We start from the raw sequence: 25,801 nt of genomic DNA, 5'->3' as shown, positions 1-25,801 counted from the left end.
TAGGATATTTACTTGCAGTTATACCAACTAACCACTGAATTGACCTCAATAGAGTATAGCAGCAGAGAGCACTTGAGGTTGCTATGCAGTTAAAACATAGAAACCGTAGTGACCACTATGCACCAGAGGGTTAAAAACAAGTTTTCAGTCTTTTAATTTTGTTTCACATATCGGGTCCATTGAGAGTGACTGAAAACCAGTTTTTTGAAAAAAAAAAAAAACAAAAAAAAAACAACAACAACTTCTACATTAACCACTTAGTAACGTTGTCATATTACCATTCACAACACTGAAACTAAGAAAACAGATCAACAACATTCCTACTGTTCAAGACCTTTAATATTATTCCATAAATTAACATTTGCTGCCGGCGATAGACGTCCAATCCGTTTGAAATACGAGGTGATGGCAGCGATCTGTAGGTTACACAACTATAAAAAAATGTGGTACTCTTTTACACAAATGAAACCACAAATACTACTGTGCTTTTTCAATCTGTGACATAAACTTGAAAACAAATTTAAGTAGTTCAAAAATTAAAAAAAAAAAAAAATTTAGAAACTGAGCCACGAGTCTGTTTAATCGATTAAATGACTTAATCCCCCAACGTTACAATTTGACGGTCAACTTCAACTTGGGAAAAAGTCGCAGTGCGTTGCGCGTGGTTGTCTGCATCACCTCCTCCACAGACACTCCTTTCACCATGCTGATGTACTCGGCCGAAATGACAATGTTCTTAGGCTCGTTCCTCACCTGTGTGTTGGGGGGAAAAAGGCACAAAAAAATTTCAATTATTCTGCTTTCCTTCCCATTTTCTTGAGCCTCAGGCCTCATTGTTTAGTTTTTTTTTTTTTTTTACCAAGGTTCAGCTTGTGATAAATTTTTTTTTTAGGATTTTCTGTTTTTTTTTGCCAATTCACAGCATTAAGTATGAGCGAACTTCAAATATTAAGTTATTCAATACAGAGAATGTTTTTTTGTTGTTGCTTTTTAAGTGCCATTTACAATGATGGATAACTACAAGGTGCATGAGGCTCTTTTCATCCTGATCCTTAGCTGTGAATTTCACTTGGTTTTTCACTTGTTTGACATCCAATCCATTTGAACTGGAAGGGAATGGCAGAAATCCTTCGCTTGCTACTTTCCTTAAACAGCCCATAAACAAAATATCTAATCAATAGCATTGACATCAAATTATTTGACATTTCTTTGGATCATGTATAGGCGATATTGACGAACTAAATGTTTTGATGTCAATATCTTGACATAGCTGTTGTCATTTTTTTGTTTTTTGCACAAACTGTCAACATTGATGTGTGTTGTACCCCATCGATATTTTGAGCAAAATTTACTAATTTCTACAGTCATTTGGCTCAGTGTTTAGCAATTTTTCATCATAATATAGTATAACTACATTTTGCACGTGACTGAAACAAAATTTTGGCCCATCTTTATTTATTATTTTTGGAGTCATTGTTTGAACGTTCACTACGGTGGCTGAGCACAAACTGAATATTGCATTATATACGTTTAGCGTATAGGGGCAAACATCAAACTGATATTTAAATCAATACTATTGATGAAAAAAATTGTGCATATATTGTCCGCTTTACTGAAAACACTAAAATATATTCAGGGTTTCCCCCAGAAAGCTTGTTGGTATGTGGTCGGTGGTATGTTTCAGCGGAAAAATTAATAAAACTCTTAAATTGACAGAAATTTTGAAGTCATGATTATCATGCGTTATTATGTGACATTTATTAATGAGACAATATAAAATAGCCAGGCTTATAAAGCACTGGAAAAAAACACTAAAAATATTTAAATAATAAAATAATTTAAAAAATCACACTCTGGGAAGTTTATTTGAAAATAAAAGCAATAAACCACTATACAACACATAATAAAACTTGACCTGCATCTCAGGGCCCAGCGCAGGTGAGTCTGTTTCCAAACACATGTTTTCCAGAGGCAACTGTTTCACAAGTTTCTGCTTCTTGGTGGACACAAGGAAAGAAATGAATAGATTAGTCCCGAGCCAAAGCCAAAATAGCGTCAGCATAGCTCTCAAAAGTGGACTGACAACTGTACATCAATAATTACAGGGTCCCCCCCCAGAACTGATAAATCTAAATTAAAAACTTTTAAGACCTTTTTCAATGCAATTTCCACTGAAAACTAATACTTTTCTTGCACCCATTATTTAGATCATATTGAATCATATTAAATAAAGCACTGAACATCAAATTTAACCTCAATTACTAAGTGTGTTTGACAAAAGAATGCACATATATTGAAGATACAATTAAAACACATTTAAAGTAACATTATGTCAGAATTTTTTAAAACACACACACGCACACAATAATTATGGACAGAAAGAGGAGGAGGACAGGACTCAGACCAGCCATCTTTTGTAACAGGCTAGCCACGAGTGCACCTGCCAAGACCTCAGTGAACATGGCTAACTCTTGAGTTAAAACGGCAAAATTCACATTCATTCGGAAGGCAAACCGAAATGTTTAAGCAGGTCCACTGCCTTCGCATGACCCATAAACTGCAACCTAAAGTATCTGGATGTAACTTGAGCCCCTATCACATAGTCCAAAACAACGGGAATATGGCGGGACTTAACCGTGCAGCAGTTGTGTGTGAAAACAATTTCCCGTGTCGACTGACATGGGAAGCAGTGTGTGTGAAAGCGGGCGTTAAATTCCCGGGTCACAGCAGATGGCTGATGACTTAAATATCACAGCGGCGGCCGATGTAACTTCCTCCCTCTTCCCAGTAAGAGGAAAAGCGGTAAACAAACATCGCAATTCTAAACATAGCAAGCTGGAAACAGCTAAATTAAACTGAAAACATGACCAAAATTAAAATGTCAATTATTACGTAGGTCCGGGCCAAGGTTCTATCTCGCTAACTTTTTGAAATAACCATATATTAACGATGTATGAATGATAAACTCAGGAATACTTGTTATAAAATAAATAATTTGGATAAAAAAAAAAGAAGGCGCTGTATGGTCATTGCAGAGCCAGAGCATGCCTAAACGCCCTTTTTAATCTTCCCCTCTGCGAGTCCGCAAAACCGCATCTGTTTATTTATATTTAACAAACTTTTCCAGCATTATTTCGTTGTGTAAATAAATTTATAATGATCATAAAAATATGTAGTCTATTTAAACATTAAGAAAATGTGCGGGGTTTTTTCTACCAACTGAGAATTCGTTACAAAAGACAAGGCTTTTATGCAGACATCGTCACAAATGTTATCACACAAAATGCGGGTCGGGCTTTAATACCCCCGGACAGGCCCGGAGTGACTAATCGGGAGCTTCTGGACGATTCCAGAAGGGCCGGCCGGCCAGAAGGGCCGGTCCGGGTTTTATTAAAAAAAAAAAAAAAATTACACTGTTATAATTTTTTGTTTGGTATTTATTTATGACAGTGTCACTGAGTATAACTTACATTCTGTTACCGCTGTCCCTGTGGGCCGTCTTAAAAAAAAAAAAAAAAACAGTATTATTTTTTTTTCCAGACTCATCCTCACGTGTGCAGACGAAAAATACAGCATGCAGCTCCGCCCCCTAATTGTAGTCTGTATTGAGCCAAATTAGCTGCTATCTCGGTGCTCGGATGGATAAAAAGAGCAAGGGTGGCGCTGAAAAATAAGAATTAAAAAGAGAAAAGCACTCGTGAAAGAATCGGCAAAATGCGCGAAAATAGCTAATTTTTTTCATGCAACGACCTTGCTGCCTCAAACTACAGAGGATTACAACGAAAGTGGTAAGGCCAGATGGCGAATAAAATGCAACTTGCACCGTGTGATACGACAATATGTAATTGTGGAAACTTTGGCTTCTTGTAGCACCTCACAAGGGATATGTAGCAGCAAGCATTAGCCATAATGAACACACCACAGGTGCAGAGCTGGAAGGTAGGATTGCCATGTCGTTCAGCGAGTGAACATTAGAATTAATATAATCAATTACGTGGCGTTTTTAAAGTGGAAATGGAACATGGATAATAGTATCATTAGAAGTTGTTACAATGTGCAATACGTATTCTTTATTTTTCATATTGTTATGTTGCTATGTTTGTTTTATCTGTAAGCACTCATTTTGTTAATAGTTGATGTTGCAGAAAAGGTCTTATTTATTCATTTATTTTAGGGCGGTAATTAATTTTTTTAATGAATCACGTTAAAATATTTGACGCAATTAACGCACATGCCCTGCTCAGACAGATTTAAATGACAGTACAATGACATGCCCACTTATTGTGTTTTATGGAGTTTTGCCGCCCTCCGCTGGCGCTTGGGTGCGACTGATTTTATAGGCTTCAGCACCCATGAGCATTGTGTAAGTAATTATTGACATCAACAATGGCGGGCTAATAGTTTATTTTTTGATTGAAAATTTTACAAATTTTATTAAAACGAAAACATTCAAAGGGGTTTTAATATAAAATTTCTATAAGCGGTACTAACATTTATCTTTGAAGAACTACAAGTCTTTCTATCCATGGAGCGCTTTACCAGAATGTTAATAATGTTAATGCCATCTTGTTGATTTATTGTTATAATAAACAAATACAGTCCTTATGTAGCGTATGTTGGATGTATGTATCCATCTTGTGTCTTGTCTTTCCATTCCAACAATAATTTACAGAAAAATATGGCATATTTTATAGATGATTTGAATTGCGACTAATTACGATTAATTTTTAAGCTGTAATTAACTCGATCAAAAATTTTAATCGTTTGACAGCCCTAATTTATTTTTCAAATGTATCATTTAATATAGTTTTTTTTTTAAATCCATTTTTAAATTTGTTCAAAATATGTTGTGTTGCACTTGTTAAAATAAAGCCACCTTGTTAAACAACCATTACCTGCACTGAATTGGAATACACAGAATTACAGTACACGGCTTTAGAGAACACTGAACACGTGTATGCATAATGACATAATTTTAAATGAGTGGGCCGGTCTGAGGCATGAAATTCCAGGGCCGAAAATGAGTCCCACTCCGGCCCTGCCCCCGGACCAGTTTTTTAGGTCCGATTTTACCTCTATCTTAAAGTCTTGATGAGCTTAAATTGGCTGCAGTTACGAAGTCGGGAATGCTCCCTCCGGAAAAAAACATGATTTGACCAACATTATGTTTAATAAACTTTTCCAGCGTTATTTCATTGTGTAAATGCATTTATAATGATCATAAAAATATGTAGACTATTTAAACATTAAGAAAATGTGCGTTTTTTTTTTTTCTGCCAACTGAAAATTCGTTACAAAAGACAGTTACGACATTGGGAACGCTCCCTCTGGAACAAAACGCAGTATGACCAACATTGTGACAGCCGATGCCGACCAAAAATGGTAATATCCAAAACAGATCACCAATGGACTCATTTGAAGTATATGAATGGTGGTCTGTTTTGGTGTTCAGAATTCACAATACTTCTGCCTGCAGGGTTTTCGTTCCACCGACAAACGGACGCATTCCCGATGCAGAGGTGGGTGGATTCTCTGTTTTGCCGGTTGTGGTGGTTTGGCACGCACGAGTTGCATTACGATTTGTAGTGCAGTGCATCGTAAAAATTCTATGCGTCATCTTCATTGTGGATTTCAAAAAAAAGAAACTTCGTCACGGATATAATTTAGGTTGCACTGAGATGTTCTTGAAAATTAAGACCACGGCGAAAAAATTCCAGACTTACAACCGCTAATTTAATACTTTTAATACCTTTAATAATGGAAAATTAAGTTCAATGCTTTTTTAATACTTTTAATAACCCGCGGGTACCATGTAAATAGGAATCACATGTACAGTAGAGACCGCAGAAAGACTTGTCAGCGGTGTTTAATGTGTAGCAATCGGGTATGAAAGGATCACGAAGAGTTGCACCTTTCGCTCACGTCGTAATCTAACCGTTGATTAGTTTATCAAAAAGCACACAAGCGGTTACAACTGCATAGATTAGTCGAAACTCAAAATGTCGAAAGGAAGGTTCGCAGACAAAACGTGATAGAAACTTCCCTGAAATGATCAATTTGCTTTCTTATCTTATTTAAGATGAACTTTGTTTACATGGACTCATTGTCATTAGGCTCGTTGCGTGTATTTTTGCACACCTGTTCGCTACGCACGATGGACGGCGGGATGGAGAAGAAGTATCCTGCTTTCACCCCTTCCAAAGCCACTGAGGGCCTCCCATCAAATGCGTGTAGGAGAGCTTTTTCCACACCTGCAAAAACCAGCAGTGGCTGCTTTAACTCATCGATTGGCATTAGGGCCGCCATGATAAATCAACAATTAGTTGATGATCGGGTGAATCGACAATTATCTTGATAGTCAATTAATCATTTCAAGACATTTTTCCCTAAAAATGCTCTGAATCATCTTTTCTTTGGGTGGTGTGACTGACGTCAAGTTTATCACACAATGGCTGTACTCACACATGCTGTCATTTTCTGTGTTTAAAAGTTATTTTCTCAGTTATCATACATTTAAGAAATTCAGTATTTGCATAAACAATTTTTAAGCAACTATCTCTCACATGTAGGTCACTTATGTGAGTCCTTGTCTTAACAAGCTAAAAACAAAAAATGTTCCCTTTTATATTTTTAGATGTTTTTTAATGGGGGAAAAGGAAACTAGTAGATATTCTCTAATTTCTGTAGTCTTTGATAAAAGATTGTAATGAATCAAAATGAGATATTTGCACATCTGCTTTTGCTTTGAAAAAATATCCGCTATATATGAAGATGACCACTACATGAACATGACGTCAACATATTACCCCCGTGCTATCATCGCTCCACTGGGTTCCAGTCCATTTTAGAACTGATTTCAAACTTTTACTGTTTGTTTTTAATTCTATTAATGGCCAGGCTCCTTCTTACTTATCGGAAACTTTAACCATCCATAATTCTGGCAGGACTCCTCGTTCTACCGGCCAACTTCATTTGCACGTTCCGAGGTCCAAACTTTTGCGGTTGCTGCCCCCAGGTTGTGGAATAGTCTTCCCCCTGAAATCCGCAGCACCACGAATTTAAGCCTTTTTAAATCTCGGTTAAAGACACACCTTTTTAGACTCACTCTGTTTTATTTGCTGTCTGACTTTTATCGTGATGCGTTGTTTCATTTCTCTTTTTTTTCTAAATGTCATAGTATAATACTTTCCTGCCTTTTATTTACTATGAGCCATGTTTGTCTTTTCTGTAAAGCACTTTGGGGATCTTTTGGGTTTTGTAAAGGGCTAGATAAATAAATTTGATTTGATGTCAAAATTATTGCGTTAACGGGCATTAATTTTTTAAATGAATCACGTGAAAATATTTGACACATTTAACGCACATGCCCCGCTCAAACAGAATAAAATGACAGCAATGTGTCATTTCCACTTGTTACTTGTGTTTTTTTGTGTTTTGTCGCCCTCTGCTGGCGCTTGGGTGCAACTGATTTTATGGGTTTCAGCACCATAATTATTATTGACATCAACAATGGCGAGCTACTAGTCTATTTTTTTATTGAAAATTTTACAAACTTTATTAAAACGAAAACATTAAGAGGGGTTTTAATATAAAATTTCTATAACTCGTACTAACATTTATCTTTTAAGAACTACAAGTCTCTATCCATGGATCACTTTAACAGAATGTTAATCATGTTAATGCCATCTTGTTGATTTATTGTTATAATAAACAAATACAGTACTTATGTACAATATAGGGTGGTTCCGATGATGTTCTTTTGCTCCCGATCCGATCCCGATCGTTTTAGTTTGCGTATCTGCCGATACCGATATTTCCCGATCCGATTGCTTTTTTTTTGCTCCCGATTCAATTCCAATCATTCCCGATAATTTTTCCCGATCATATACATTTTGGCAATGCATTAAGAAAAAAATGAATAAAACTCGGACGAATATATACATTCAACATACAGTACATAAGTACTGTATTTGTTTATTATGACAATAAATCCTCAAGATGGCATTTACATTATTAACATTCTTTCTGTGAGAGGGATCCAAGGATAGAAAGACTTGTAATTCTCAAATGTGACTTTGTATATTGTGACTAAATATTGCCATCTAGTGTATTTGTTGAGCTTTCAGTAAATGATACTGTAGCCATGCCCAAGAGCATGATGGGAAGTGGAACCATGACTGTGCGTAGTGCTACCAATGGATATATCTTCTCTGTGTTGGGAAATAGCATAGGGTGTTAAGAAAAAGATCAATTACTACCTTGCTTCCCCACATTGCTTCCCACAATAGCTCTAATCGTAGGGAGAGGGATTGTAAGGCTTTAGCCAATTAAAAAAAGGCACAAAAGGCTTCCTAAATTCACTCTACTCATTTTATGCTGTCTTTTAGCTCTCTATATAGGTAAAACGGCACCATTACAGATTGAGCGCGACCATGCGTGAGTGGGTTGTGCAGCGCATGCATTAATTGCGTTAAAAATTTTAACGTGATACAATTTTTAAAATATTAATTACCGCCATTATGGGGATAAATTTGATAACCCTACCTTAAGCCAAAACTAAAGACTCTGGATGAGTGTAACATATTATGTCTGTAACGTTAAATACAATTAGAAAACGATTTATTTAAAAATATATATATATCAAAAAAAGGCATGTCCGATATTTTTTTGCCGATTCCGATACTTTGAAAATCGGGATGCCGATTGATCGGGACATCTCTACTACAGTATGTTGAATGTATATCCGTCTTGTGTCTTATCTTTCCATTCCAACAATAATTTCCAGAAAAATATGGCATATTTTATAGATGGTATGAATTGCGATTAATTACGATTAATTAATTTTAAAGCTGTGATTACCTCGATTAAAATTTTTAATCGTTTGACAGCCCTAATATATACTTAATATCCATAGTCTTAACTATTCTCATGCGACGAACATTTACAGCAGAGAATTACTGTATAATGTTCATTAACGTGATTACACTCCTCTCAAAAACAGTGATTAATGGACTATGAAAATAATCGTTTGTAGCAGTCCTATCTGCCATTGACAGCGATAAGACTTCAATTCACTTTGACTCGTAGGGCTGGCATTAGCTCTATGGCCATTAATGAGTGAATTATTATAATTACTCTTACTCCAGAAACTTCTAGAATATTAATTAAAATCAAAGTCTCACGCCTAGTGGTAATACTTAACAGTGAAACCTTAAGTTTCTTCTTATTGCTTTTAAATATCAATATCAATCAATTTAAATATCATATATGGTACATATTTAAGAGTAGTGATGTAAGATATCACCTTGTTCTTTCAGGAGCTGGATAGTGGGTCTCCCTGCAGATCGTGAGTGGACATTTCTAACATAAATGCATAGAAATTAGTCTATTAGCAGCATTTTGGTGCACCTGAATGTGTCTTTTGACACTGCTACTTACAGCGGGAGGTCGAGCTCTTTAGCTAGATGCGCCTGGCGGATCAAAACCTGCCTCTGGCTTTCTTTGTCCGACTCGCTGCTCACGTACCTGGGCGTAAAATCCAAACCGACCTAGGACAAGTTACAAAAGTTTTTTAGGGTGGATTGTTCACACTTTACACTGCACTCATTTAACTCATTGGATGCCATTGGCGGTGCTAAACTCTTCAATCCATTTTGACTGGGAGAGGCTTGCAGTGAATGATTGCTGCCAGCCCTCCCAGTCAAAATGGATTAGACATCTAGCATCGTCAATAGCATCTAAAGAGTTAATAGTAGACGCTGCCAATAGTAGTAGTAATATTTTCCCCATTTAAAAGTTTGAATGTTTATTTTTCCCTACGTTTTAATGTTTACATTTTTCCCTACATGTTTAAATTAAAACAAAAGCAGAAAAAGAAAAATCTTAACTTAGCTTTTAAAATTTAAATTAAAAACATTCCAAATAAAAAAGGTATTATAAAAAATATTTTTATTAGAATTTTTTTGAAAATGTTTAATTTTTAAAAAAAGTGAAATTAAATGATTTTTTGTTAACCTTTTTTTTGTTTTACTTACAATACAATAAAAAAATACAATCATGATGAATAGTCATACCGTAATTTTAAAAAAAATTGTATAAGCATTAACATAAGTGGATATCACATTTTGGGTCTAGTAGGCTACACTTTTGTACCAAATGTTAATATTGTGGCCTACATGATCCAAAATGTAATATCCACCATGTCTTTATTGGATGTACTTTTTTTTCAAGCTTTCAAAAATAGTCAATTGACCGATGAAGTTATTAGTAAAACTATTCTGTGTGCATATTTTTGTCATTTTCTCAAGAGCCATGAGAAAATACTCATGCATTGATTTTTATTTTGAAGTTGTTCATGGCAAGGAATAAAATGAAGTATAAGAAATGTTAAACATTAATAAGGCATCAAGCATAAATGTTTTGCCAATTACATTATCTTTATACTTACCTCTCCAATGGCCACAAGGTGTTCTTTGTATTTGTCAATTATGGGAAGAGCAGCATCCAGATCCTGTTCGAAATACAATTAAAATATTTTATAAAGTTTGTAAGTACACTACTGCGAAGTTGATGTGTTACTTTGGAAATTAAAGTATGTCAAACGTAAAAAAAATATTAATGAGTCTGAGGAACTTGTTTTATTCTTAATATAAATTATGTGATTTTACTCAAATTAACATCTGTGACAAGCTATGATCAGGATGAAAAATGCAATTAAGCCTTTCATGCACAAATTATGATTTATTTTTCATTTTAAATGTATTGATTGCATTCATGTAGGAGAGGGGTTTCAAGCTCGTGGCCCAGGGGCCAAATGAAGCCAGCGCCCAGTGAGACAATATTTTGCGACCAGATGTAGTTTGTGTTGCCAGCATGATTTTGTGATGGGCAAAAAAAAAAAAAAAAAAAAAAAAGGGGATTCAAAAAGAATGTGCCAAAACCATTGCGGTATGTTTTAAAACAAACAAACAAACAATTAATAAATAGCTCGATACAAGTATTGTATGCCACTTGAAGTTTTTATTTCATGCTTTACAGGGTGACCCAAAAAAAAGTTTACACTCAGTTGACTGCTTGTTTAAAAGCCATTGAAACATATCTAAATAGGTTGTCATGCTTAAGTGATTCATTAAGGTCACTCAATGCAGCTGGTAATCTCTCGTTTCTACAATTCCTGTGCTTCTGCTGAAATTGAAGAAAACTTTAGCTGTACCTGAATTGCTGTGTGCCGGTCTGACACCTACTGAGATTGCAGCAAATCTGGGAATATCCAGATGTGCAGTCTACAAAATTAAAAAGAAGCTGAAAAATACTGGAACAGCCTCATGAAAACCTGGGTCTGGACGTAAGATACTGGAACAGCCTCACGAAAACCTGGGTCTGGACGTGCCCGATCTGTGCGGACCAAAAAGTTGATTGACAAGGTCAAACGGCGCATCAATCCTGTGAGGTCCATGAGAAAGATGGCACGTGAGCTTGATGTGAGCCGCTCATCAATGCAACGGCTCATCAAGAATGATCTGAATATGAAGTCCACGGCCAGAGTAAAGGTTCCACTGCTTACTGAGGCGCAACAAGAAAGTCGGTTCAGTCGGTCCAAGGTGTTGTTGAACGATGTCAAGCATGCTGCAGCAGGTCGTGCGATCTTGTTCTCAGATGAAAAGATTTTTACTGTGAATGCAATCCTCAACCGCAGAAATGACCGATGGATTGGAGGTGGTCCTTCAGATGTCCCTGATAATGTAAAGTATACCAACACTCCAAAACACCCAGCTTCTGTCATGGTTTTTGGCCTCATCTCATCAGATGGAAAGAAGATGCCTCCAGTGTTCATTCCTTCAGGAGTGCGCATCAACACAGACAAATATCTGGCTATTATGAATGATAAAGTCAAGCCATAGATCCTTGACAACTACCCGGATGGGAATTATGTGTTCCAGCAGGACGGTGCACCAGCACACACCTCCAAAAGGACTCAGGAATGGTTGGATGCCAACTTGCAGGCATTCTGGTCCAAGGATATGTGGCCACCCCAGAGTCCAGATCTCAATCCCCTGGATTATAGCATATGGGCAACTCTGGAGGACAGTGCCTTTAAGAAGCCACACCCTTCTGTGGCAGCCTTGAAGAGGTCCATTGTTAGATCTTGGGAAAAGATGACAGCATCCTACATAAAGAAGACCTGTCAAGCGTTCCGCAGGCGCCTGGAGGCTGTTGTGACACTTAAGGGAGGACACATTGAAAAATAGAGTGTACTGTACATGTTCTTTACAATAATGTATAATTTGTGATTCAATTCTAATTCTAAGCTGAATAAACATGGCATTTAAGTTGTATAATGGCAGTGTAAACTTTTTTTTGGGTCACCCTGTACAAGTGCTCAATGTGACCACCAGCGACACGGACAACATCAAGCCGATAGGACTTTTAATTTGTGAAAATTACTTACATGTGAAAAAGACTCTTAATTCTTATTTTAATTCTTATTAAATTATTAATTAAAATTAATTAATAATTAATTAGTAATTCAGTCTATTTCAATGATTTTAAAATGAAAAAATGCGTGATGATTCTGGCACATTCTTTTTGAATCATCGTGTATATATAAGTGTAAATAAAGTGAATACATTAATTGAAAGATCCATTTTGGGAAAAATAATTATTCCAATAGTAATCAAACAAAAAAAGAAAAAAAACTATGATTAATAATTTTTTTTTTTAGAAATAATTATACGTAAACTTAAAAAAAATAACTGAAACACATTGCAATAAATTGAAAAAAGAAAGACAAACTCAATTAAGTGCGGCCGTGTGTATATTGCTCTCGGAAATTTCTCTATGTATTTTGCTTTACTTTTTTTGACTCAAATAGCTCCTTGTCTGCCATTGACACCATTAGATGTTCAATCCATTTTAACTGGGAGGTTCTGGCAGCGATCTCTAGGTTACACTACTACTTACTCTTTTATTTATTTTTATCATTTTTATTTATATTCCTAGTTGAAAGGTAGTGGACGTTCAATGTCGTCAATAAGTGATTTCATTATCAAATTCCCTCTTTTACTAACTACCACAACACATACTATGTGGGCTGGCAGTGAATGCGTCAAGCTAATGATAATGAATAGATGTCCACTGTACTGACAACTGATGGGACAAAATGGGCCGAGGTTCCGAAGCTTGTGTCGAGTAATGGGAGGGGCGTTTCCACGAAGCGTGTATCGAGGCGCGCGTCTTTTCGGCAAAACCCGGGAATGTTGTCGTGTAAAGCCTCGCCGGCCGGATGAATCTAATTAATGCTTCGGGAGTGGTCCGACGTTTGGTGCACATTGCAAACACAGGACAGACTACGGTATAAATTGGTTGCAAAACGCAATGGCGATCGCCTGTTATCTCACATTTTGTGGATTTCGGGCTCCTATAGACCCTACTCACATGACGTCACAACCATGCCTCCACACCATGTTGTCCGTCTACTTGTAGTGTATATGCATTACCGCTACGTAAATTCCTCCTATTATGGCGTTTTTCTGCTCGTTAACATTAATAATCATAATGGTGAAGGCGTGTGTGGCGGTTGGTTGCAGTAACAGAGAAGATAGACGGAGAGACATGAAGTTTTACCGTATTCCGAGAGACCCGGAGAGGAGAGTGAGATGGACTGCTGCAATTCGACGAGAAAACTGGGGTCCAAACGATTACCACGGATTATGTAGTAGTCATTTTATATCTGGTAAGATGCATTTAATATATATTTAGAGGGTTTTGGGCTGACAACCACAATTAAGATCATTGCAAGGCTAATTGCCGACAACATACAGTTTCAAATTCAAGATGCTTATTTCTTCCACCATCATTACATTTTGAATAATATTTAGCTGGTACCAAGTGAAAGAAGCTGGCCTCGTCTACGGATCATCAGTTAAACAGGTGTGTCCAATTCTTTTGCAAAGGGGGCCAGATTTGGTGTGGGAAAAATGTGGCGGGCTACCTTGGCTGATTTACATAGAACAATATATTTAAACAAATTTTAGCAAGCCCTTCTGTGTGTCACATTTGCTTTATTATTTTTTTAAATTAATAATTTCAACAGTCTCGTCTTTGTGGCGTTCTATTTCGACACTCGGGCTCTTGCGAAACTGCGGTCAAGCCACCCTCCACTCGTTAAAACGAAGTCAAGCTAGCCGCCCCTCATTTTGTACATGTCAGCAGGGGCGGACTGGGACTAAAAAGCAGCCCTGGACTTTGACTCAGCCCAGCCCACATGAATCGCTTTATGAAAGGAAACACAGAACCCCTAGGGGGGTCCGGGAGCATGTCCCCCCGGGGAGATTTTTTTTTTTTTTTTTTTTTTTTACATTTTATTGTAAAATGCATCAATTTCGTGCACTTTCAGAGAAAAATTAAGAAAATGTGTCTAGACTGTGACTGTCTGACTTGGGGCGCTCAAAGTACTGCAAGTCTGAACTGGAGTTGGATTCATTTTCTGTACTAGCTCTATGATCAACCTGAATAAACAAATTAAAGAATTTATTTTTCAAAGCAAGTTTTAGGTATCCAATTGATTATAATATATCTCTATATATCTCTGTCTATAAAATGACTTCATTGTTTATGCCATAATTCAGTGGTCTCCAAACTATTCCACATAGGGCTGCGGCGGGCACATGATTTCATTCTATTTCATTCTAACAAAACAAGACAACACCTCTGCACCGATCTGGTGTCTTACAAGTGTAATCAGTTGATTGCAGTCAGGTGCTGCTTGTTTTAGCAGAAACTTCATTGGTTAAACTGTCGGTACTCGATCGGTTGAAACAAAAACCAGGCCCCACAGCGGCCTTTGAGGACCGGTTTGGAGACCCCTGCCATACAAATAATCAATTTCAATGAAAATACAATAAACATTTCAAGACAAATCCTGTATACATAACCTTCATTGGAAAGTATTAACCAGACAACAAAACGATATATAAATGATTAAAAATATATTGTATATCATATCAGTTTAACTACCTAAACTTTAAAGTAAAACTATTCATTTTATTAATATTTTGTTATATTTCTTCTGAATTAATATTGCTATGCTGCGTGTGCATACATTGTTTTACGGCTAAAATATTTTTTCTTAAGAGTGGGATAGTAGGACTAGCATACTGTAACTTGACACGATTGCAAACGGGTACATCGATTAGCTGGCACTAACCCTTTAATTGTCATTTATTTCATTTAAAATGTAGCTACCTGGTGGATAACAATTGCCAGTAACCCTCTTCATCCCAATTTACTTGCCCTGCGCTTGTCTGGGGAACTTCCTCCAGCTTACTTCCCTCTTCTTTTCTCTCTCCCTGCACCGGCTGCACGTCAGAGCGGCTGCCGCTCCCTCTCACCATTGCCGGGAGCTGGGCTGTTGTTATCCGACGTGGCCGTTGCAGCCAGACTGCTGCTTGCGAAAATATTTGTCGACTTATGACATTTTAATGCTTCACTCTCCAGTTTAATTTTTTTCTCCCTAACCTTCTCCGCGCCATCCTGCTCTTTTCTGTTTTTTGCCACCACCATCCATATTGTGCATTAACGCTCGTCGCTATTTTGCTTCCACAAGGAAGGAACCAATGAAGGCTACTCTGTGCTTTCTTCGTTCCTAGTCTATCAGATTGGCAGTCAACAGCCAGGCGCATTGCTGCCACCTGTCGGATTGAATGTGAACTGTAGATAATCAGAGGATAGACGGGATAAAAACAGTGATGTATAATAATGAATGGCGGCCGCCGGCCGTCCAGGGCACCGGCCGTTCTGTGATCCTCCAGAACCCACAGATTACCAGTCCGCCCCTGCATGTCAGCGTGTCTTATTATCGCGTCACATCGAACTCTTTGAAAACAGCGACTGTCTCTTTGCAAATGAGGCAGACACAGTTGTTGCGTGTTTTATTGAAGAAATAGTCCAATATCCACCTATCCTTGAAGCGTCGGCCATCGCAGTCAACTTTTTTTTTTTTTTTTGATTGTCGCCATTTTAGAAATCACACAGGGTAATGTTGCTTAGAGTGCTGCTCTTAAAGTTTTTCAAAGTTTCGTGAGAATAGGCAGAGTTTCTGTGGAAAAGATAGTTGTAGATATCAGGGTAGCAGATGTCAGGCAGAGAGGGCGAAGACGGCGGGTCGAAAAATATCGATTTAGGCATCAAATATGGATCTGGCGAATGGATAGACTGAAGCTTTTCCACATAACGCCTTTTATGCAACGCATCCAATGAGTTTACCGCGTCTGAAAGCACTGGGGCTTCCATGAATTGCTCTATAAACTGAACGACTAATTGAAACCATTGAGAATCGGGCTAAACAGAGACGGACAATATGGCGGCCGGATACAGCGACATGTCATTCTGTGACGTCGGTGAGTAGGGTCTATACTTGTTACACCTGTGCGCAACAGTGCAACTAGTGCAATCTTTTTTCGAGCCTTGTCCGTTGCTTGCGATGGAACCTGCACGAAAAAGGCGATCCTCCCCTGTATGGGAACATTTTGATTTGATTGCTTCCAATAAGATAAGGGAGAAAAACTATATTAATCCCCAAACACCCCAACTGATGCAACCCTGGAGGTCCAAAAGTACCTATCTGAACCAGTCATCGACAGAATGAACAATCCATTAGTGTACTGGGAGACACATAAAAATACCTACCCTAATTTATATAAACTGGCACTCACATTACTCTGCACCCCTGTTTCATCTGTGCCTTTTGAAAGATTATTTTCTAAAGCTGGTGAAATATTGTCCAAAAAAAAGAAACCGTTTAAAGCCAGCCACTGTGGGAAAGCTATTATTTCTAATAAAATGGATAACAAATTATCCTTAGCACTTGTTGTATTTTGTTTACATACTAAATTACGGTACTAACACAAGCACATTCATATCTTTGTCTTAAAAGCACATTTATATCTTTGTCTTAACTCTTTAATGCCTGCAATATAAAGCAATTGTCAGAGAATCACAAAATTTGAAAAATAAGGTCTTAATGAAACCTTTTTTTCAAATTTGTAAAAATGAAAAATATATATATGTGTAATAAGCGCTCTAATATCTATAACCCTTGCTAAATCCTTTTTTTTCCTCATGGAACCTGCAGATGCATGAGTTGAATTGCAACCATTAAAAAAAAAAATTTTTTTTTGAGAAAAGATATTTCAAAATTCTGAATTACGTCTCAAAATCATGACTATCTAAGATTCTAAGTGTATCAAATGTGATACATTTGGCAAGAAAGGGTTTTAAGCAAATAGCCATTGAATTCTTAACACTGTTGACCTCTTGGGCTTCTAGACCACTTGATGGCGCCATAGAGTAAATGAAGCACCATGAAGATTTGCTCCATGTGCAAACCAATTGGCTGCAAAGCTTCATTGCTTCATGAGGCTTCATTTGGCCTTCCCTAGTACTGACCAATGTCCCTGGAAGGGTTAAATCACATTATCGAACATGTGTGATTCATCGCAGTTAATTAAGAGATATTTCCAAGAATGAAAGCTTTTAGCTTAGCATTCCAACCGGTAGAGAAGCACTTCTGTGTTCAACAGAGGACACTTCTTGAACAGGGTGGACTCCAAGGCAAGGGAAAACAAACCCTGGAAATCTAAAACGCACAAAAAGAAATATGAAAATTTGTTGTTTAGACAACTATAACGTTGGAATTATTTTTTATTTTATTTTTGTATTAATATCACCTCTGTGACAACGCAATTATCTTCTCAAATTCCCCAGCATGCTCGGCCACGGCCAACAACGCCAAGAGCCCGGCCTGCCAATTCAAAACAACACGCATATACTATAATTAACACAAATAGAGCCAGAACACTTTAAAGAACGATTAACCCACCCGTTTGGAGTCTTCAATAACAGCGTCTATGTCCTGAAAGATCAAAGTTATACATTTCAGACGGAATAATTATTAAAACGTTCGATAAATGTGATTTATACCTTGTCAAAATCTCCCGCGGAGATGTGACAGTGACAGTCGAGGTAGCCATGCATGTTGGTATCAAAACATCCGGGTAGCGAACATGAGTGAGCATGCGCAACACTTCTTTATTTTTAGCTTTAACGTCGTGTCTCCCGTAAGGGCGGTGCAATAACGAACCGTCAACTAAAAACAGTTGACTTAAACGGTTGGAAATAAAACAAACATACTCCCATTCTACGTCATTCATTCACGTTTACTTCCTCATTCAATAACATAGAAAATGACTGGTAAATGTTTCTCCTTCCATTTGTTCTTTTTACGAGTTTATTGACGTGATTTGGACAGAAAATGACTGCATTAACTGCTGAGTTTGTCCTCGTTTGCCTGCTGTTCTTCCGTGTCACCGAAGCCAAATACGAACCCAACTGGGAGTCCATAGATTCAAGGCCACTTCCGGAGTGGTACGACCAGGCCAAATTCGGAATTTTTATCCACTGGGGGGTCTTCTCTGTGCCCAGCTTCGGCAGCGAGTGGTTCTGGTTAGACGTTTACTCTGCAATCTTTTGAGTCATGCAGTAGAAATCGAAATCAAATGAACGTTGAGCGATACCGACATCTAGTGGCTGTAAAAAAAAAAAAAAAATTCTTGCAGGTGGTACTGGAAGGGTCAAAAGCTGCCTTCGTATGAGGCCTTCATGAAAAGGAACTACCCTCCTGGCTTCAACTATCAAGACTTTGCACCTCATTTCACTGCAGAGTTCTTTGACGCCAAGGAATGGACGGACATCTTTGCTGCATCAGGAGCCAAGTACATCGTGCTGACCACTAAACACCACGAAGGTGCTGCATCCATCAATATTTAAAATACTGATTGATACACTGGCTCTGAATGACATCAAGTCACTCTTGGTTGTATTGTGCAAAAATGTTTTCCCTGCAAAGATGCACTGTACTGATACCAGTTGGCCGTTTGCCCCCAGGCTTCACGCTGTGGGGCTCTGATACCTCATGGAACTGGAATGCGGTAGACGTGGGCCCCAAGCGCGACCTTGTGGCAGAGGTGGCGGGTGCCCTCCGTGCCCACACTGACCTGCGCCTGGGGCTGTACCACTCGCTCTTCGAGTGGTTTCATCCGTTGTTCCTGCAGGACGCTGCCAACCACTTCGCCACTAATCGCTTCCCCCTCGCCAAAAGTCTGCCCGAACTTTACCAGCTGGTGATGACGTACAAGCCTGATGTGCTGTGGTCGGACGGAGACGGGGATGCACCGGACAAGTACTGGAACAGTACCGGCTTCCTAGCCTGGCTTTATAACGACAGGTAAAAACATTCATTTATCTATTTCTGTAAAAGTTGCGGTCTGTAGTTGTTGTTGTTTTATTTATTTATTTCCCCCCCCCCTGCAGTCCAGTAAGGGACACGGTGGTGACAAATGACCGGTGGGGCTTGGGCTCCATCTGCAAACACGGTGGCTACTACACCTGCGCTGACCGCTACCAGCCGGGTCACTTGCTGCCACACAAGTGGGAAAACTGCATGACCATCGACACAAAATCATGGGGCTACAGGCGGAACGCCCCCCTCGCTGATTACCTCAGCATCGAGGAGCTTGTGGCGGTGAATTACCCTAATTTTCGGACTATAAGCCGCTACTTTTTCCCCTCATTTTGAATCCTGCGGCTTATAGTCCAGTGCAGCTTATTTGTTGATTTATTTGGGTTAATAGGTAACACTTTATTTAACAGAGCCATCATAAGACTGTCATAAGAACATCATAATTATGACATGACACTATCATGGGCATTACTGAATGCTTATAACAGATGTCAATATGTGTCATGTGGCATATTATGTCACTAAATCCATTTATGTCCAGCTCAGATCTTTTACGTCCATTCAAAAGTGAGATAATTTGCTGGATGACACTAACCGACATCTATTATAAGCATTCATTAATGCTTATGACAGTGTACTGTAATAATTATGACTGTCTTATGACAGTATTATGGCACCACTATCCAAGAAAATGTTACCAAATACCGTAACTAGCAATTAATGAAACAACTGGAACAGTAACTGAAGAAATTATTGGCACAGAACATGACTGTTATTTACATCTGTAGCGCCGCTACGCATGCTAGGAGGAATGTTGGATGACAACAGTATTGAGAGCAGGTGGCAGCAGAGGTTGACTGTCTATCCCAAGGAAGCAGTGATGGCCAATGGCGCTTTTAGTGACAATAAGGCTTTTCAGGATGACTTTTTTTCCCCCTTTCTTTTTTTAAATTGTTTTATTTTTTGTTGTTAGTTTGTTTACTTTTTTTAGGCCAAATCCTTGTTTTGCACAAATGACGCTGCTAACTTCAGGACCGTATTGCACTATTCCTGTTGTACATACAGTATTCAGTTCAAGCAAGCTATAATTACTCACTTATAGCTCTAGAGTATTTATTTTCCTATTATTTATTCTATTAATTTATTTTAATACATATTTTTATACTGGAGTGCCACGTCAAATTTAGTTGTTGACAACGTTCTTGCTGACAATGACAATAATGTTCTATTCTATTCAACTGAAGAACCAGAGGTGGTCTAAAATTTAGCCACACAGTGTACGTAACACTGAAACTAAGGAAACAGATCAACAATCTTGCTGCTATTCTAACGGCTATAATGTTTTTCAGATATTATCTCATTGGCTGCCTGCCATAAATGCCAGTCTTCTCAGTTAAAATAGATTTCACATCTCGTGTGGTCAATGGCAGTGAATTAGTTACAGCCACTTTGCATCAAAATGGCAGTGTTTTTTCAAATGGCTCCCAAATTTTTGCGGGCCCAATCACAATAGGTGTGACTACCAAATTATTTTTTTGCTAAACGTCTGATTTTTTTAAAGCAAGTTAGCAGTGGGGCAAAGTCTGAAGAAGATGTTGGCCATTAACTTGTCCCAGAAACAGCCCAAAAGAGCTTGAAACGGCTGCTTTGACTCAAGCTGGACGTTGTCCTGTGCATTTTTGGACATGCCTTCTCAAGACTTTTTTTTTCTGCTTCTACCTATTATAAACATGTCCACCACATTTATTATTCCTAAGTGAAAGTAGCTGTCGGGGGCTGAATTTTTAAATACAGTACACATGGTGCTGCTAAGAAAAAATGACTATTTGGAAACTTTTGTTTGTCTCCTCATGATAAACATCTATCATCTCCCAAAATTCCATATTACTCAGGTAAACTGTGCTCAGGGGCTGAATTAAATCATTTTTTCTAGCAATCAGTTTAATATCTGTTGGTCTTTGTAGGACATTTTGGATATGTCCAAAATGCTTTAAAACCAAAGTGGCAAAACCGTGTCTTTCTCCAGACATTAGTGGAGACCGTGTCCTGCGGCGGCAACCTGCTGATGAACGTGGGTCCAACAGCGGACGGGAGGATCGCGCCAATCTTCGAGGAGCGCCTGCGTCAGATGGGTCAATGGCTCGGAGTCAACGGCGAAGCAGTGTATAACAGCAGTGCCTGGCGGGCTCAGAAGGACTCCATCGCGCCTGGCGTTTGGTATACAGCCAAACCGCAGCAGGACACCATCTTTGCCTTCTTCCTTCAGTGGCCGGCTGCTGGATCTTTATTCCTCAGTGAACCTGGATGTAGATCAGGACACACTCAGGTAAGATTTTTTAAGTATGAACTTTTCACATCAAGTGCAGAGGAAAAAAAAAAGAAAAACCTGGTCTCTTTTAAGCCACTAAACCACGAAAACTGCTTAATGGTGTTTTATCAGTGCTAATTCAAATCATTTTTGGGAGGAATGTAAAGAAAAAAAATGTTAAAAAAAATAATAAAAATTTTTTTTCCATTTAACTTTAAATGAGCACCAACACTGTGCAACATTTTTAACAAATCCGTTGTTTTATGTATGACAGTCATTTTCACCTACAGTAATATTTTTGTGCAGAATCCAAAAGGGAATTTTTCTCTGTCAGAGCAATCAGCCTTTGTACATAAACAAATAATAGTGTTATAAACATTGAACAGTGTTATGAACATTTTTATGAAACAAACAAGCACACATGTTAAGAACAATATTTTTCATATGAACGAGGATCTGATAGTTAAAAAACTTGTGATGGTGAAAAACTCAGATCAGTTTTGGTTTCCGCATCCAGAAATTAGTTTAAAACCACCGTCAGGCCTAAAACAACATAATTTACAATGTTATACATGGATATTCAACGTTCAGTGTATTTTATATTTGTTAGCCACTGTAACATTATGCACAGTTTAAACACTCAACGCCGAGATTAAAAAAAAAAAAAAAAGCTAAAAGAATAAATGCTAACGTATTGCCCAATGTGTTTAAAAGAAAAATACAATGTAATGTACTGTTCTGGATTATGTACTTAAACATCCTTCACATTTTCAATCTGAGTAACTACAATGACATTCAAACAAAGATTGCCCAACAGTTCCCTCAAATTTTCTAATTGTTGTAAAGTTAAACAAATGCTATGCAAGAAATACTGTTTTGCCTGTAATGCATTTCATAGATTTATTGCTGAACGTATTAATTTACCATGAAAAAATTAATGGGTTTATTAATCTACTGATTATCAGAATTTAATTTCGGCAAAAAAGCTGAATAAGGAACAACCTCAAAAACATCCCTTTCATTTAAGTAATTCTTTCAAATACCACAAGAGAGAGCCCTTCTATCAGTGGTTAGGCTGGCAATTTTCATGTTTCAGTACCATTGACAGCAATAGAAGATCGCTTCTAGCCCTCCCAGCCAAATTTGATTGGACGTTTATTGCCAACAATGGCGGCCAATGAGTTGTGTGGCATGCAAATTGCCCACCTGCCGCCACCTGCTGCGCCCCGCTGACTCATTTCAATGCCTTCTCGGGTTACGCTGTAGTTTTCCGGGAAGCGGGACGGCTCACATTGATTTTTCTTGTTTGAAAGTCGGGAATTACATTTCAAAATGCGGTCTGTTCTTGTTTTCTGACCAAAATCACGACTCCAGGTGGTGCTGTTGGGTCATGGGCCCCTGCAGTGGGTGCCTGCCGCCAGTAGTGGTCTTTTGGTCTTCCTGCCTCGTCTGTCCATTAGCCAGATACCGTGCCAGTGGGCCTGGACCCTCAAGCTTACGGGTGCCAAGTGAGCTGCAAGAAGACGACACTGATTTCGGATGCACTGAACTGCTTACAAGAACTCAAGCTGTTACTGCCAGAAAATTCAGCTAGGGTGAATTTGCATTTATTTTTTTCCTTCGCCAGTTGCTGAAACCTACGGAAGGTGGAGGTTATGTTTTTGGTCCGGTTTATGTGTTTGTGTTCAAGATAACCCAAGAACAGATAAAGGGATTACTCTTTTACTTGAAGGATATACAGTGGTACCTCTACTTACGAACGTCTTGACATACAGAATTTTCAGGTAAAAACACACCTCAACGGAAAAATACTGCCTCCGAAGGAATCTGACCTTCTAGCCAGACCGCCGGAATCGCACCAGCCGAACTGCCGGAGCTCCAATGCCCCGGGCTGGCGGGACCTAGCAATCCGGCCAGAAGGGCAAACTCTGTGCATTCACCTTAGTCTTAACTCTTTGTATTGACTCCATTTTGAAAGGTTTAAAGAAGGCTTACTGAAAACAAGTAGGCAATTTATTCAGGTCAACAGAGATCAAAACGGCAAGGCGAAACAGAAACACTCAGGCGGGGAGGCAAGCTCGTTCCAAGGTCACCATATCAGAAGTCAACAAAAGAAAAATGACAATGCTTAGTTAAACATTCAGTCTTTGAAGGCTCTCGCAGGTTGGGTTGTGGTCAGGACGAAGGGTGTGTTTGGGATTATTGTCTGTTTGTGGATTGGACAGGGGGATTCGGGAGTTACTGTTGCTCAGGCAACGAGGGTTGTGGATTTTGCCACCTCGGCGTCAAAGGGGCTCTTGGAGTCTTGTCAGTCGTGTTATCAGTTGGAAATCGGGCGTTCTGGGGGCTCCTTGTGTTGGGACAGAGCGTCGTGCCGGAAGAACTGATTGCGAGAGTTGCTGCATCAATCTTGCTAATGACGCACACGTTGGGCTTCCGTGATAAGAAAGCGTCGTGTATCTTTTATGCCCTGTATTCTGCTTGTTTTCCTTAAACTATGGTATAAATGCTATATATTTTATATTGGGTGTGTTAGAGTAATACAAACAGTTAGATGGTGCCTACGAGAAAAGGTACTATGTCCTTCATTCCGGGGATCATTGATAAAAAAATGACGGCGGTCTCGGAACTTAGCCTTAGCAAGATGTGAAAAAATTAGCAAGTCCCCCTCAGGGTTCCTGTTAAAAGGTTCTTTAAGACAATTAGATACCACTTTAAGGAGTTACATTGCGGGGTCAAAACCTTGGTAGTGTCTGGTCCCGTGGCTGTAGGTATCAGCTCACAGTGCTCTCCTTTATGTGAAAGAAATTTCAGGATATGAAAGGCAAAAATACAGTATGGCTTGTACTCGCAGCTCCCAGAGTTTGCTGAACATAACATACTTATAGCTGCTCTGCCTTTGGCTATCGCCTAGCATTCTTGGCATCGAATTGGCTAAGTGGGACCTCTACGATAGGTGTATGTGTGTATCCCAGCGTCCTTGTCAGTCGGCCCTTGTGTTCCGAAAGATTTACATGTATTAACTTTTATTCTTCCTCTATTCTTGTTTTTGCACAACTCTGATTTTAAGTTTATTGTGCAATAATCTAATTGCAGCGTGTATTTGTTACATGTTTTGATGCATTTGTTTACATTATAAAAGATTTATGTCAAATGTTGGGGGGCTTGGAACGGATTAAGGTATTTACATGGAAATTGCGTCTCAACTTACAGAATTTTCAGGTTACAAAACTGCTTCGTAAGTAGTGGTACTACTGTACAGTATTTTCACTATGAAAAGGAAGTGATTACATTTTGGGGTAGTGAAGTCAAAGGTCACAGAGGTCAGAAAGGGAATTTAGCAATACCTCACGAACAAAGAAAGGGTTTATTATCCAGCTTCCAGGATATGTTTGTAATATGAAACGGAAGAGTTGTTTAAAATCTGGGGTAAAAGCGGTATTGAAATAATGATAATGAGGTCAAAGGTCACGGAAGTCAGAAAAGGAATTTCATCGTAACTTCTTTGATACTTAAAGGGAGCTCTCACACCACCAAATATAGCAATGCTTTGAATTTGTCTGCTTCGGAGGATGTCTTCACTCTCTGAGTGCTCCTTTTTGTCTGTTTGGAAAAATTTTTTTTAAATCTTTTTCAAAATTAATAAACATTTTTTTTCATGTCACTGATGGTGTATTGGTGCTTTTGCCTGACTTCGGGACAGGCAACGTGGAATCGATTCCCACTCAGTGGATGTGTGATAGTGAGTATGAATGGTTGTCTGTCTTTGTGTATTCCCTGTAACTGACTGGCTACCAGTTCAGGATGTCGTCCGCTTTATGCCCGAAGTTGGCTGGCATAGGCTCCAGCATGACGTGACCCTAAAAAGGATAAGCAGTGTTGAAAATCGATGATTTTTTTTTAACCTTGTATAACATCCACAACATAATAGAAGAGATTTAAAGGAAATTGTACATTTTTTGTGTTACAAGATAATAACACTCGGGTGACTTGAAGTTCCGCTCTGAGACCCCCAATTTGGCCAAATTTCAAAATTGTCCTTTATGCATGTGTGATACATTATTGGAAAGCTTAAAATCTCAATTTTCTGGAGGAAGAAAAATTTTGAGCAAGGCATTTAAAAAAAAAAAATTAAACCCCTAAGCCAGAACTGGAGGTGAGAGCATGAGAGAGCATAATTAAAGACACCATGATTT

The 25,801-nt window shown here is 38.5% G+C and overlaps 2 protein-coding genes across 4 annotated transcripts; one reads left to right on the top strand and one right to left on the bottom strand.

Annotated features, from left to right (window-relative positions):
* Positions 1–232: 232 nt before the first annotated feature.
* LOC130931173 (putative deoxyribonuclease TATDN3) lies at positions 233–18,072 on the bottom strand. Of its 3 annotated transcripts, none has more exons than XM_057859739.1 (10): positions 17,980–18,072; positions 17,879–17,911; positions 17,727–17,800; positions 17,551–17,635; positions 10,448–10,510; positions 9,439–9,548; positions 9,305–9,360; positions 6,139–6,251; positions 1,916–1,996; positions 233–753 (listed from the first exon to the last, which is right to left on the bottom strand). In XM_057859739.1, the coding sequence occupies exons 1-10, from the start codon at positions 18,031–18,033 to the stop codon at positions 610–612; spliced, it is 813 nt and encodes a 270-aa protein (XP_057715722.1). In that variant the 5' UTR covers positions 18,034–18,072; the 3' UTR covers positions 233–609. The 3 variants fall into 3 exon arrangements, with proteins under 3 accessions (XP_057715722.1, XP_057715720.1, XP_057715721.1); XM_057859737.1 differs by having other exon boundaries at positions 1,916–1,993; positions 17,980–18,056; XM_057859738.1 differs by having other exon boundaries at positions 1,916–1,990; positions 17,980–18,056.
* Positions 18,073–18,208: 136 nt separating this feature from the next.
* On the top strand, positions 18,209–25,269 carry fuca2 (alpha-L-fucosidase 2). Its single transcript, XM_057859736.1, has 6 exons — positions 18,209–18,501; positions 18,615–18,802; positions 18,943–19,282; positions 19,369–19,579; positions 21,324–21,623; positions 22,980–25,269. Exons 1-6 carry the CDS (start codon positions 18,311–18,313, stop codon positions 23,115–23,117), a joined length of 1,368 nt encoding a protein of 455 aa, XP_057715719.1. The 5' UTR covers positions 18,209–18,310; the 3' UTR covers positions 23,118–25,269.
* The last annotated feature ends 532 nt before the right edge of the window (positions 25,270–25,801 follow it).

Source organism: Corythoichthys intestinalis, chromosome 15 (assembly GCF_030265065.1).
Source record: "Corythoichthys intestinalis isolate RoL2023-P3 chromosome 15, ASM3026506v1, whole genome shotgun sequence".
Lineage (NCBI taxonomy): Eukaryota > Metazoa > Chordata > Actinopteri > Syngnathiformes > Syngnathidae > Corythoichthys > Corythoichthys intestinalis.
This window is presented reverse-complemented; position numbering and strand designations above follow the sequence as displayed.

Coding starts and splice junctions, on each gene's coding strand:
- LOC130931173 (XM_057859739.1), bottom strand. CDS start 18,033: ATGCATGGCTACCTCGACTGTCACTGTCACATCTCCGCGGGAGATTTT. Junction 17,912..17,979: donor CCGCGGGAGATTTTGACAAG/GTATAAATCACA, acceptor TTGATCTTTCAG/GACATAGACGCTGTTATTGA. Junction 10,511..17,550: donor ACAGAAGTGCTTCTCTACCG/GTTGGAATGCTA, acceptor TATTTCGAACAG/GATCTGGATGCTGCTCTTCC.
- fuca2 (XM_057859736.1), top strand. CDS start 18,311: ATGACTGCATTAACTGCTGAGTTTGTCCTCGTTTGCCTGCTGTTCTTC. Junction 19,580..21,323: donor GCATCGAGGAGCTTGTGGCG/GTGAATTACCCT, acceptor GTCTTTCTCCAG/ACATTAGTGGAGACCGTGTC. Junction 21,624..22,979: donor GTAGATCAGGACACACTCAG/GTAAGATTTTTT, acceptor TCACGACTCCAG/GTGGTGCTGTTGGGTCATGG.